This window comes from Brassica rapa, chromosome A05 (assembly GCF_000309985.2).
Source record: "Brassica rapa cultivar Chiifu-401-42 chromosome A05, CAAS_Brap_v3.01, whole genome shotgun sequence".
NCBI classification, from domain to species: Eukaryota; Viridiplantae; Streptophyta; class Magnoliopsida; order Brassicales; family Brassicaceae; genus Brassica; species Brassica rapa.
In genome coordinates this window covers 25,370,315-25,381,003 of record NC_024799.2, presented here as the reverse complement: position 1 = coordinate 25,381,003, position 10,689 = coordinate 25,370,315, and the positions used below count along the sequence as shown (strand labels likewise).

The 10,689-nt window shown below is 38.2% G+C and overlaps 2 protein-coding genes across 3 annotated transcripts; both read left to right on the top strand.

Moving 5' to 3' along the window:
- Positions 1 to 186: 186 nt before the first annotated feature.
- Positions 187 to 5,040, top strand: LOC103870475 (phenylalanine ammonia-lyase 4). Its single transcript, XM_009148601.3, has 3 exons — positions 187 to 758; positions 1,463 to 2,110; positions 3,764 to 5,040. The coding sequence occupies exons 1-3, from the start codon at positions 388 to 390 to the stop codon at positions 4,863 to 4,865; spliced, it is 2,121 nt and encodes a 706-aa protein (XP_009146849.1). The 5' UTR covers positions 187 to 387; the 3' UTR covers positions 4,866 to 5,040.
- An 822-nt stretch (positions 5,041 to 5,862) lies between these two features.
- LOC103870474 (ATPase ARSA1) lies at positions 5,863 to 8,269 on the top strand. Of its 2 annotated transcripts, none has more exons than XM_033291967.1 (10): positions 5,863 to 6,120; positions 6,199 to 6,410; positions 6,492 to 6,554; positions 6,631 to 6,741; positions 6,821 to 6,895; positions 7,045 to 7,110; positions 7,222 to 7,296; positions 7,365 to 7,463; positions 7,576 to 7,710; positions 7,874 to 8,269. In XM_033291967.1, the coding sequence occupies exons 1-10, from the start codon at positions 5,928 to 5,930 to the stop codon at positions 8,009 to 8,011; spliced, it is 1,167 nt and encodes a 388-aa protein (XP_033147858.1). In that variant the 5' UTR covers positions 5,863 to 5,927; the 3' UTR covers positions 8,012 to 8,269. The 2 variants fall into 2 exon arrangements, with proteins under 2 accessions (XP_033147858.1, XP_009146848.2); XM_009148600.3 differs by having other exon boundaries at positions 6,821 to 6,964.
- Positions 8,270 to 10,689: the final 2,420 nt, after the last annotated feature.

Genomic DNA, 10,689 nt, shown 5'->3' with positions numbered 1-10,689 from the left:
CTATCTCTGGCAAGACCTGACGCTCGAGATCGACAAGTAAGCGGACTCACATATCATGTAAGCCACGTGGCTAACACACATCCGCCAGATTGCAAGGAACATCCGACGGCTGTAGACACATTTCAACTAACTCGTCTGGTTCTCACCAACTCCTTGCCTCTATTTAAAACCTCCATTGTCGCTCACATTTCTCTCAGGAAAATTTATTTGCAATCAAATAAAGTTTCCTTTGCAATCCTTTGTAATTTTAATTATATAAAAATCAGAAAACATATAAACCAATCGTCTTGTAAGCGCAACGTGCAAGTTGATACATACACACATTTTCAGTGCTTTTGTTTTGTATAATATTTGTTCAAACGATCCAATCTTTTACACTCGGTGATCATGGACTTGTGCAAACAAAACAACAACCACATCGTCGCTGTTTCCGCCGATCCGTTGAACTGGAACGCGGCGGCGGAAGCTTTGAAAGGGAGCCACTTGGAGGAGGTGAAACGTATGGTGGAAGATTACAGAAAAGGTGCGGTGCGGTTAGGAGGAGAGACGCTGACGATTGGTCAAGTTGCAGCCGTGGCTAGCGGAGGAGTGACGGTGGAGCTGGCGGAGGAGGCTCGTGCCGGAGTTAAGGCGAGTAGCGACTGGGTGATGGAGAGCATGAACCGTGGCACGGACAGTTATGGAGTCACCACAGGGTTTGGTGCAACGTCCCATAGAAGAACTAAACAAGGCGGTGCACTTCAAAAGGAGCTTATTAGGTAATATTGATTTTCTCAACACCTTATTAAGTATTTTATTATATGTTTTAGACTTTTAAATATTCTATATGTTCCCTAAATCAAATTTTATTTCTTTTTCCACAAAAATATATTTTATAGATTTTTAAAAATATTTTATTTATTGAAATTAATAAATTGTAATTTTTTAATAAATATTAATTAAAAATATTAAATTGATTAAATGTTATTGGTCAGTATAATAAAAATAAAAACAAATAATAAATCTAATTGTGAACATTTATTATATTTTCTCTATTGTGAAAAATGTAGAAAATGCATATTTCAGGAAGTAAATTTTAGAATACCATACAGTTGATAATAGGTAAGTAAGAAAATATAATAATGATTTTTTTCTATTTATTGTGACTGAAATACGTTTTAGGTGATCTATCTTTCGCCTAAAAGTTTCCACTTCTTTGGTAATTGTGGTACCAAATAATTATTACTAGGCGAATATTTTCGTACTAATATTAGTTAGCTGAACTAGTTTGGTGTTTGGCAATAATAGGTGAAATTAAGTTAGACAATAATATTAGTTACATGACTTTCACTTCATACACCGAACTTTATTTTAACTTATGTTATCTAATATAAATAATTCTGGTCGTTTTGAAGATAATTTATAAATTTGAAGGAAAATAGTTTTCCTTGTCTTAAATATTAGTAACATATGATCCCATCAGGTTCTTGAACGCCGGAATATTCGGTGCCGGCGTCGGAGACACGTCACTCACGCTACCTAAGTCGGCAACTAGAGCAGCTATGCTCGTCCGTGTCAACACTCTCCTCCAAGGCTACTCTGGAATACGCTTTGAGATTCTTGAAGCCATTACAAAGCTTCTTAACAACGAAATCACTCCATGCATCCCTCTCCGTGGCAGCATCACCGCATCCGGCGACCTTGTTCCTCTCTCTTACATCGCCGGACTACTCACCGGCCGTCCCAATTCAAAAGCCGTGGGTCCCGCCGGTGAGACTCTCACTGCCTCCGATGCCTTTAAGCTAGCCGGAGTACCGTCCTTTTTTGAGCTGCAGCCAAAGGAAGGACTGGCTCTTGTGAACGGGACAGGGGTCGGATCGGGTCTGGCTTCGATGGTTCTGTTTGAGACCAATGTTTTGGCGGTTTTGTCTGAAGTTATGTCTGCGATGTTCGCGGAGGTCATGCAAGGGAAGCCGGAGTTTACTGATCATCTAACGCATAAGCTCAAGCACCATCCTGGTCAGATTGAAGCCGCTGCGATTATGGAACATATATTACATGGAAGCTCTTACGTTAAAGAAGCTCAGCAGCTTCATGAACTGGATCCGCTTCAAAAACCTAAACAAGATCGGTAATGTTTCTTGCTTCTCAAGTAGTTGAAATAGGCCTTTGCTTCTCAAGTAACTGAAGTAGGCATGGGCCAAACCCGAATCCAAAAGAACCGAGGTGAAATAAGTAAAACCAGAACCGGACCAAAACTATCAAATTAAATACCCTGATGTGGTTTCTATATTTTTATGTATCTATACTATTAAAGCAAAATCCCTAATAGGATTCTGCCCTTGATTTGCTTTGATAATTACAAACAATGCCACTCCTATATTAATGGTTAACCACTTTCGATATTTCCATAACCGAAATACTATATATTTGCTATTTTCTTTTTCTTAAAAGAGATCTATCCTTTCTATAAATTGATATTAGACAATTGAGTATACGATTGCTAAAAAATGACTGACTTTACTATGCAATTGCTTTTTAAGCTCATTGTAATATAAACTCTACAACTAGCAATCATTGACTTTACTTGCAATTGATTGACCTATTAATGTAAACTCTTACTCATTGACCTTTTATTATATGTTTTATTTTTATCTTTCTCTTTTGTTTAAAATAATAGTTGTGTTTCAGTTTTTTTTTTCCCAGAAACAAAAAATATACAAACTTTTATTAATAAGAGTGTTACAATATGATTGATCTCAAACATATTTAATTTGCGTGTAACCAATATTAATAATTTTTTTAGTTTTGTTAATTAAATATAGGCAATTCTCCTAAATAAACTATTTTCAAGTTTTTGTCATAAAATAGACCCTAAGAAAAAAAATGACCAAAATGTTTCATTTAATAGCTAAAAATACCCTAATACTCTAGATGTATAAATACATATAAATTTTTTGTATAGGTACAGATTATACGTTTTAAAATTCAAACTTTTTTATAATTTTTTTCTTTTTGAATTTTTTTTTGAATTTTTTTAATTTTATTTTTTAAAAAGTTTTTTTTTGTAATTCGAAAATAATTTTTGAAACTATTTTACAAAATTTTAAACCTTAATTCCAAATCTCCAGCCCTTAACTCGAAGCCCTAAAGTTTGGATTAATTAACGAAAGAGTATAAGTGTATATTTATTTTTTTAATCAAACATTTTGATCATTTTGATCCTTAGAGTCTATATTTGTGATAAAAATTTATTTAGTCCAATCCTTGGGTATTTCTCATTAAATATTAACAAGACAATGAATTCCGCGCTTTGAAAGCGCGGGTCAACATCTAGTCTATAATTAAACGAAAACAAAACAAACACCCAAAACATATAACTTAATCAAATATATACATATACATAATTTAAAAATCTACTAAAATCATTGCAATATTTTAAACTGAAATATCCAATATTATTCAAAATATCTGAAATTATCCAAAAGTATGTGGAAATATATGAAATCATCGAAAATAATCTGAAATTTTTATCCAAATGATCATAATTACGCTTGAGACCTGAATTATTTCCGGATACTAGACAGTTAGTTTTGTAACTTTTGTTATTCAAACCGATCCAAATTTGAAAATATTTGAATCGATCCGAATAAAAAAATTGGCGTGTGGATACTAAAATCTCCTAAAAAACTATCCAATATCCAAAATAACCGAACCAAATGCCTAAACTGAAATTTGAAGTTTGGCTTGGTTAGCTAATTTTTTCTTTTCTTTTAAGCTGCAGGTACGCGCTAAGGACGTCACCACAATGGCTAGGACCACAAATCGAAGTGATCAGAGCAGCGACCAAGATGATAGAGCGCGAGATCAACTCGGTCAACGACAACCCTCTCATCGACGTCTCCAGAAACAAAGCACTACACGGCGGTAACTTCCAAGGCACGCCTATCGGTGTGGCCATGGACAACACCCGCTTAGCCATCGCTTCCATCGGCAAACTCATGTTCGCGCAGTTCTCCGAGCTCGTGAACGACTTCTACAACAACGGCTTGCCTTCAAACCTATCCGGCGGGAGAAACCCTAGCCTCGACTACGGGTTCAAAGGCGCGGAGATCGCCATGGCTTCTTACTGCTCGGAGCTCCAGTTCTTGGCTAACCCCGTGACCAACCACGTCCAGAGCGCCGAGCAGCATAACCAAGACGTTAACTCGCTAGGGCTGATCTCGAGTCGGAAGACAGAAGAAGCTGTTGACATCCTCAAGCTGATGTCCACGACCTACTTGGTTGCCCTCTGCCAAGCCGTTGATCTGCGTCATATCGAAGAGAATCTCAAGAAAGCGGTTAAAGCCGCGGTGAGCCAGGTGGCGAAACGGGTGTTAACGGTCGGTGTTAACGGCGAGCTGCATCCGTCTAGGTTCACGGAGCGGGATGTTCTCCAAGTGGTTGATAGAGAGTACGTGTTCTCCTACGCGGACGATCCTTGCAGCTTTGCTTACCCGTTGATGCAGAGGCTTAGGCACGTTCTTGTGGACCACGCTTTGGAGGATCCGGAGCGCGAGGCTAATGCTGCCACGTCGGTTTTTCAGAAGATAGGAGCGTTTGAGACGGAGCTGAAGGTGGTTTTACCTAAGGAGGTGGAGCGTGTTAGGAGTGAGTATGAGGAAGGGTGTTCGGTTATGGGTAACCGGATTAAGGAATGTCGGTCTTATCCGTTGTACCGGTTTGTGAGGGAGGAGCTGGAGACTGAGCTGTTGAGTGGAGAGAGCGTTAGGTCGCCGGGTGAGGAGTTTGATAAAGTGTTCTCGGCGATTTGTGATGGGAAGGTTATTGATCCTTTGTTGGAGTGTCTCAAGGAGTGGAACGGAGCTCCGGTTCCGATCTGTTGAAGACAGATTGGAATCGAAGATTCTTAAGTTATCAAAAACTTTTTCTTAGTTTCTTTATACAGGATATGTGTGTGCTTTTATGTTTCTTGGTTCCCAAGACACTGAATGTTCTCAAGACTTGAAACTTTATATGTACTCTGTATGATAAAATGCTCTGTTTTTAAGATTTGTATCACACGCACTGATGTAGGCATTGAGCATAGGGGCTGTATACTCACCATTAACACAGAGCAAGAGTAGTTTCTTTAGGTTAGGGAGAATGGCTGATACCACTATGCACAAAATAAGCGGTCGGTCATATTGACAGACGAGGCTTGGTAATTTCCAGCTATAAAGAGCGAGATATATGCATTATCCACCGTCGATTGACAGAGTCGTGTTGACAGGACCGCTTATGCTTAATTATAACATTTGGTAGGATCGCGTCTTACGAATTGAAAGATAGAAATCAGAGCTTATCAAAGATGTGATAAAGTCTGGAAAACTTGAGAACTTAGAAAATCACTAGAGAGAGGTTTTTTATGAAATGATTTGATGATGTAATGTTGTTAGTTGTTAACAAGGTGTTGGCATAGTGGAAGGCTTTCTACCGAACCCATTAGGAAGCTTGTAAGGCCTATATGCATAAGCTATGTTTCTCCTTATCATCCATTAGTACAAGATTCACATCTCTCAAAGAATGAATTCAAATATAATGGTGAACATGTAAAGACTGAAGTGATCAAACTAAGATGCTCTGTCTTATGGGTTTAGTAGTACAAGATTAACGTTCCAAAAATCTGAAACAAGTAATGGATTCAATATAATGGTGAAAAACATGTTAAGAAAAACTTCCTTGACAGAAGTAAAGTTAGAAGCTAAGAAACATAGAAGCAAATTCTTATCCTTTAAAAGTCTTAACTAACATTCAAGATCTCATTGACCAGAGCTTCTGTTATTATGACCAGACATTAAAGCATATGTTTTTATCTTATGCTTAAAGTAAACATTAAAGTCTTGATTATTTATGTGTTTGAAACATAAACACGACAACAGTTGTAAGAACAGAGAGACGCAAAAAAAATGGCGACCCTTTCTTCCTCTCTACTATCTTCTCCTCCTCCACTATGCAAACCAAGAGTCTCGCCAACAACTCTCGTATCTAGAACTGATTTCATCTCTTTCTCTCCTCGAACAACTCTCTCCTCATCCACAATCTCTCCATCCACTCTTTCTCTTCCCGTCAAACAGAATCGCCGTAGAAACTCGCTCCAAGGTTTGAAACCCTGAACTCTCCTCGTTGAAAACATGGAACTGAGTATTAGACTGATCGAAAGTCTTCTCCTTTTGATAGTGAAATCAGTAGCTAGCCCAACGGAGACGGTGTCGGAGTTCGACGAGATGGTCTCCGGCACGAAACGGAAGTACTACATGCTCGGAGGGAAAGGAGGAGTGGGCAAAACCAGCTGCGCTGCTTCTTTAGCTGTGAGGTTCGCCAACAATGGACACCCAACACTTGTCGTATCCACAGATCCAGCTCACTCCCTTAGCGATTCCTTTGCTCAGGTAAGTTAAAAAAAAGAAGATCACTTTGTTGTTATTTAATTGATGAAAGGTATATAATTGGTGACGTGTCTTGGTTTCTAGGACTTGACTGGTGGAATGCTTGTACCTGTTGAAGGACCTGACTCTCCTCTCTTTGCTCTAGAAGTATGTGGATATGTTTTGTGGGGTATCTTTGGTTGATGAATCCTTAACACTCATAATTGAGTTTTAAATTTAACAGATAAACCCTGAGAAGGCTAGAGAAGAGTTTCGTAGTGCCTCCCAGATGAATGGAGGCACTGAGGTTAAAGATTTTATGGATGGTATGGGACTTGGGATGCTTGTTGAACAGGTATGTTTGTAGTAGCTTTATGGTTTGTGATATTAATCATATGATATTGACTTTTGTTTTTTTTGGGGGGTTGATGAAGTTGGGGGAACTTAAACTTGGGGAATTACTAGACACACCGCCTCCTGGATTGGATGAAGCCATTGCCATTTCTAAGGTTATTCAATTCTTGGAATCACCCGAGTATAACATGTTCACTAGGATAGTGTTTGATACTGCACCAACGGTGAGTATAATCTATAGTGAAAGTTAGCTTCCTTTTCTTAGCAAAGTTACTGTTGAGATAAGTCTTGTTGTTGCTTACAGGGTCATACACTGAGGCTACTCTCCTTACCAGACTTCTTGGACGCGTCCATAGGTAAAATCCTGAAGGTGGGAGGAGATGTCAGATAAGATAAACCATTTACTCTACCTTATTGTGTTAGTTTGTTTACCAAAGTGCGTATCAGTTTCTGAGACTTTTTTTCTCTTGTGTATCTATAGCTTAGGCAGAAAATAACCTCAGCTACTTCAGCAATCAAGTCGGTGTTTGGGAAAGAAGATAACCAGCCTGATGCGGTAAGTCGTTGTGTGTATTTGTGATGACACTGTTTTATTCCTTTCAACTCTTTTTATGGATGTGAAAGGCTGAGAAATTGGAACGACTAAGAGAAAGGATGGTTAAAGTTCGTGAGCTTTTTCGTGACACAGAGTCAACAGAGTTCGTCATTGTCACTATCCCAACGGTAATCTACTTCTTGTTTAAGATTCTCCTATCTTCTAACACGCATTGACAAATACATTTCCATTTAAAGTTAAGACATATTAATGATCATAATGTTTATTGACATCCTGAAGGTAATGGCTGTGAGTGAGTCTTCTAGATTAAGTGCTTCCTTGAAGAAAGAAAGTGTTCCCGTCAAAAGACTTGTTGTTAATCAGATTCTTCCGCCATCTTCCTCTGATTGCAAATTTTGTTCCATTAAGAGAAAGGTATATTTGTATACGCGCGCACTCACACACACACACAAACTTCTCCTTAACCAAAGAATAATTGTCCATTGGGGTGGTCACTGATAATCTATAGCTGATAATCAACAAAGAATGTTTTGCTGTGGTGAAATGCATCTAAACGTGTGAGAAAATGAACATGCAGGACCAAATGCGCGCTCTAGATATGATACGAGAGGATTCAGAACTCTCTGGTTTGACATTAATGGAGGCTCCCCTGGTCGACATGGAGATCAGAGGCGTCCCTGCTCTGCGCTTCTTGGGCGATATCATTTGGAAATGAGATTCTCACACATTATTCATGTAAAGAAGAATGAAGAAGCAGGTTCAGTTGCATGAGATAGTGTTGGTTGATACATAGTTTCGGTACAAATGTTGGCATTACCTTGGATGAACCAAATCCTCTGTCTCATTCTTTGAAACTTTGATGGGGGTTAATGGGTGTAAATGTTCAATTTAAAACTTCAGTGCTTAATACAATAAATATTGCAACTCTTTGGGGAGTAAAGCCTCAGTATATATAACAAACAATGATTAAACTTGAGGTTAATTATGTTAATTGAGTGATGACTTAGCTCGAACCTGTAAGTTAGGTGAAGAATTATTTGAAGAAGAAGAAGCCAATGGATGAAGAAGAAATCAGATCAAAACTCTTAACGGCGGCAGTCACACGTTTGTTCTTTATATTACTATAGTTACTAGGAGCGTGGCCCCGCGCAAGCGCGGGATAGTTGGTCTTAAACTTGTATTTTGTGTTAGAAGATATGGTTGTTGAAAAAAAAAACAAAGTTTCTATAAGAAAAGAATAAGGAATTGAGGAGATGGTCGTTCAAAAAAAGTATACGTAAGAGATGATAGGTGAAGTTAGAAACATTAGTTAGGAGATGGTATATTATTCATAGTGGATGTCTATTGTATGAGTAGGCTTTTTGGAAGCTTGTTTTTTTTAGCCAGAGGTTTAAGTGGTTGTTTTTGGAACCCATAAACAAACCAGATGCTATTTCTCTTAGTTTGAAGCGAGGGTGAGAGATTGTTTTTTCCCTACTGCAAGTCCTGTAAAAATGCATTTGGGGCATCCATTAATCTGTTATTGGATAAAAAACTCATGATTTAGTTTGATGATACGATCCATTAAACTGGACCTTAAAATTTTGAGTACAACTAACTATTGTATTTACACAATTTAAATTAAACAAATTATCTCCAATTTGTCCAATTAGACGTATTCTCTAAAATAACCTGACATGAGTCTGTAAACATTTTCTACGTTGAAACAATGTCGACAATAGCATCGTGTTGCTATGTGAACATGTATTGATACACTAAGTTAGAACATGCTTATTTTTCAGACGTTCTATTTATTTAAAATCCAAGTAACTCTTTTTTCGGTGGGAGATGGTTTGAAGATATTTCAAGACACAACCAAAGATCAAAGTAGGGAATACATAAGAAAATATTTATTTCAAATGACACGATAGCTATAAGTGGAGATGACAATTCTCGGTCTTGAAACTATCACTCAGGGGGCGTTTGGACTATTTGGCTCGTCTTCAAAGCTGGGCAGTTTTGCTTCATCAACTCCCATTGCTCTTTTCGCCGCATCAACTGTGTTGCTGGCAGATGATGTTGCTTGTCCAGCTTGGACATCCACGACTGGAGCTTGGCTGCTGCTGCTACTCTGAGACACAATTGTACATGTATGTTATTTAAGATCTGAACGGAAAAAGTTATTAAGAACTTAGATTACCCACCTCTGGCTGAGTGCCAAAGAAGATATCTCAGTGACTGCAGAGATGGTGAAAAACGATTCCTTGCCACTTAGCAGTTCAACGCAGTTTGGTAGCTCCGGTCCTTCATCACCTCTCATCTGTAACAATTTTATATGATTGTTACAATTATATATATGATTCGAGGGTCAGAGAAATCGTAACAATTTTAATAATTTTAATGTAATGTGTTAGAGCAAAAACAAACCTCCGCAAGAGCCAGAATGTTTGCATCTTTCTTGCTGACCTCCCTGTCAAAGACCACAAAACGTGGCACTTCGTTGTCGTCGTCAACAGCCAGTTCAACGGAACCTGGAAAGAGAGTAGGTTAGCTGTGAACGTGTATTTAAATTATGGTGTTCTTTTAGATATGAGACATGATTACCATTCATACCTGACTACTGACGTTCGGAGGAACGCATCTGTTGTACCGGGGTGAAGTGTCAGATTGGAGAAACACAAATTTACAAAGTTTCCAAAGAGAAGATTCTGTTTCTCAATTTATACGCCCAGCCCGTAAAAAAAACTTCAATCATGTAAACAATCAAAACATAAAACATGAAGATCAACAATGTTCACAACTAAGCCAAAACTCAAGAAGCACATGTTTTTTTACCTTTAGCGCTCCTTGCACTGATTGAGCAACTTTTTCCACGACCGTTTCGTGGTATTGGGTTCCCCTTTGAGATGGTAGATAAGAAAGCAAAAGCCAAGTCATCCCTTGGTCCATAATTTTGTTCTTATATTATGGGTTTGACAGTTGCCACTGAACTGCTAATCATGGTGAGCGTTTGGAGTCTCAGCAATATAACTTTATATAGCGAGGATGGTCATATCGGTTCGGAAACGTGTTACATAATCATTATTGATGGTCTGAGTAAATAGGGGGAGATGTAGAGATTGGGGAAGATAAAGAGTTCGTGTAAGGAGTTCATGGTTTTGAAGGAAATTGCAGGAGTAAAAGAACCCTAGATCTCACTAAAGAGAATATCAGACGACATCAAAACTTATTTGGGCCACTACGGGGATTTGTTTCATGGGCTTGGCTTCAGCCTTAAATCTAAAGATATAGGCGAAAGACTTAACAAATATGTCCACATATCAGTTAACAGATTTATTTAAGTTCGACTTTATCTTTCTGGTGAAACCCACACTATTTAAAATATAGACACGTGGATAACTTTAGGAGAAGCAA